The sequence below is a fragment of the Propithecus coquereli genome, unplaced genomic scaffold, assembly GCF_000956105.1.
Source record: "Propithecus coquereli isolate 6110/MARCELLA unplaced genomic scaffold, Pcoq_1.0 Scaffold238, whole genome shotgun sequence".
Lineage (NCBI taxonomy): Eukaryota > Metazoa > Chordata > Mammalia > Primates > Indriidae > Propithecus > Propithecus coquereli.
In genome coordinates this window covers 1,537,262-1,540,483 of record NW_012147930.1, presented here as the reverse complement: position 1 = coordinate 1,540,483, position 3,222 = coordinate 1,537,262, and the positions used below count along the sequence as shown (strand labels likewise).

At 41.7% G+C, this 3,222-nt stretch overlaps 1 protein-coding gene across 1 annotated transcript in view; it reads left to right on the top strand.

Moving 5' to 3' along the window:
• CSMD1 (CUB and Sushi multiple domains 1) overlaps window positions 1-3,222 on the top strand; it is a 1,519,798-nt gene that overhangs the window by 1,413,181 nt on the left and 103,395 nt on the right. The window contains 1 exon segment of the mRNA XM_012645868.1: window positions 1,945-2,133. Within this exon segment, the coding sequence (XP_012501322.1) occupies window positions 1,945-2,133 (189 nt within the window).

Genomic DNA, 3,222 nt, shown 5'->3' with positions numbered 1-3,222 from the left:
CATATAAAATAGCATTTAAAAAATTAATTTTGTACAACCAAGGATAGCAGTAACGTATCTGGGGTATTTTTCATTACATTTAAAAAAAAATACCTTAAATCTACTCTTCATTTTAAAATCTCATATATATGTATAAATTACTTTGAATTTGTCAGGATTGCAACCTCTTCTTATTTGCAATTTTAGCCTGAATTCTTATAAACTCATATGTAAATGTTAGACTCCTTGGCTGGATATTTAAAAAAAAAATGGAATTAAATATTTAACTTGATGTCATTGCTTTTGCAAGCTTAGTTTTTCAACATGGAAGTAACTGCTCTGCTCTGGCTCGGAATTACTCTGTCAGCATGAAAATAACAAAATATATCTTTCTGGATATCGTTTAAAGGCGATGCTATCGTTCCTAATTCCATCATGTCTCGTACTACTGTGCAGAGTTAGCCACACCGGGAGGCTGGTGTCTTTCAGACTCCCAAGATCAGCTGGGGCTCCATACTTGATTAAAGGAGCCCACAGAACTCGCTAGAAGCTACTCTATGCATTGTCACGGTTTTCAACGGGGAAGGGGTGTGTTAAAAACATCCAAGGAAAACGACGCGTGGGGTCGTCTAGCAGGTGCGTCACTCTCTCAGGAGGGCTGTGAACTGGGGATCCTTCCTGAGACTCAGCGCCGGCAGTTTTTGCCGGGCTCTGCTACGTAGGCACCACCGACGCCTGTCCACAGGGCCGACTCCAGCCTCCAGGCAGACTGCTGCGCCGCAGACGCCCCGGCCGGATGCACACGGTGGTCTTCCTGGTGTAGCCACCCCCGCCCCAGCGTCCCTGGCTGGGAGCAGCTCCGCACTCCGCAGAGTCGTGCCTGCCGGGTGCGCCACCATCGTTTCCCAGGAGTGAGGGCACAGGCCGGACCTCTCGTTGGGCAGGGCCAGGTTCTTCACTGATCACACATTTTGACCATTTCTCTTCTTACTAGTAACGTCACAAAGAGAATAAAGATGGCATCACCTTTAAACTGTATCAAAAATACATATAAAATTATATCATAATGTAAATATTATCAGCTAGCAGAGGGACTATATAAAGGATTTTCTAAGCACCATCCTATGTGTCATTAATATTCTCTCTACATTAAAAAATTAAGGAGATGGTATTATTTAAAACAAAAAGCACTTTACCTGTGAAAGGTTAAATACGACAACTCTCGTTTATGAAGATGGTGGGCTGTCCGGGTACGTATTAACGCACAGTTCCGCAGCGGTTACGCCTTCCCTAGAGAGAGCGGCAAACTCTGCTGGCCCCCAGCACCCTCACCGCAAATGCATTTGATTAATGCACCGCGGCTCGTCATTTCAGATTTCTGGCTGCTACAGAGGGGAAGTTTCCTGAAAAACTGTCTTCAAAGGTCCAGCCCTGCAGACTTCAGAAGAAAACATAGATACTTTGAATAACCTCTGGGTGTCTTTATTAAAAATCAATTAATACAACTAATATGAGAATTAATACACACGATTAATACAAGAATTCTAAATCTTAAAGCGTCAGTCTTCACAAGTGGATGTTAAATCAATTTGCATTTTTATGCAGAAAACAATTATGTGTTAAAAGCTTTCCCTTTCCACGTCACAGTGACGTCTACCCCAGGCGGTGGTGATCCCGGCTGTGGGCGGGGACGGGGAGAGAGGGCACCTAGGAGGGACTTTCACGTTAGATGTCACCTCCCTCCCCTTCTAAAGTATATAGTAAGTGTTCATTAAATGCACATGGTTATAATTCTACCACTAATAATCGTGATTGTTTTGCTCAGTGTAGATGGAAACTGAGAACTTGGAAAAGACATTTTTTACAACTTACATCCAAAAACTTAATCTTAAGAAGCTGCATGTGATCACATTCCTTCTCTGCATTCCAAACTGGTTTAACCTGTCGTCTGGATGTTTATTTCAGCCTATGAACTGCAGAACTGCCCAGACCCGCCCCCGTTTCAGAACGGGTACATGATCAACTCAGACTACAGCGTGGGGCAGTCCGTCTCCTTCCAGTGCTACCCTGGGTACGTTCTCATCGGCCAGGCCGTCCTCACCTGCCAGCACGGCATCAACAGGAACTGGAACCACCCTTTTCCCCGATGTGATGGTAGGTGAATCATTTTTCCTGGGAGCAATTTAAATTTTCATGGACATAATAGTGCTCTGAACATTAAATGAACGTATCTAATAATTCATTAATTCAACAAATATTTATTGAGAATCTGTTATGTTATACTCACTCCACTTATATGGAAAATATATCCTATACCAGTACGTTTAAAAAATACCAGCCCTTGTTCTCAAATAAATTATAAGGATAACAAAACAGTAGACACCAATAATTACAATGTGAAAGCAGACACAAGGAGAGGGTTACGACGAGGTGTAAGAAGGCGGCATACGCTTGGGAATTGGCGAAATCTTTCTGAAGTCAGCAGCGTTTAGTTTTACAGCGGTTACTCCAAATTGTGGGATCAGAGGGGACAAAGGTACGTATTAATTTTGTCTTAGGTATTTTTAATTGTTTAACTTTTATGCTAATCATATATAGGTTTTGTATTTCACAAAAATGAGTTCATTTTTGTATCGGGCCTGAAGGGTACAGAATATTTTGCCACTCAGAGGTGAGAACATTCCAGGTGGAAGAAACGGGGTGAGCAAAGATGCGGTCTTGGGGAAAACAAAAGTGCCGTTGAATAGTGCGTGACGACCGGGGTTCTTGGGAGAGGTTGGAAACTGGGCAGTGGTGCGGGGGACTCATTCGATGTCCCTCCTCGGAGCTGGAATTGCTGCTTTATAGCTTCTGTACGGCCACTTAATTTTTATGATGACTTAGACGTTTTTGTAATATCAGCTACATGAATAGATCAGTGCTGTGCTTATGAAGGATGCATATGTAACAGGAAATTTACTGTGAATTCAATATTCTGACATTATAAACACAGTACCTTCGAATGAAAAAATAATGAAATTACCAACGCTGGACCTTTGAAATGCTAAACTTATATCCCACGGGGAGAGGGAAAGACATCTAGCTGTGTTTGAATTTCTTCTGAAGAAGTAAAAAAAAGCGTATCAGTAGACTTTTTAAATCATAGTTTTCACCTGTATTTTCCCATTCTATATCATCGAAACAACTATGGAAAAGCCCTTTAGCTATATTTTTTAAATTTCCTTATCTTAATCTAATATTTAT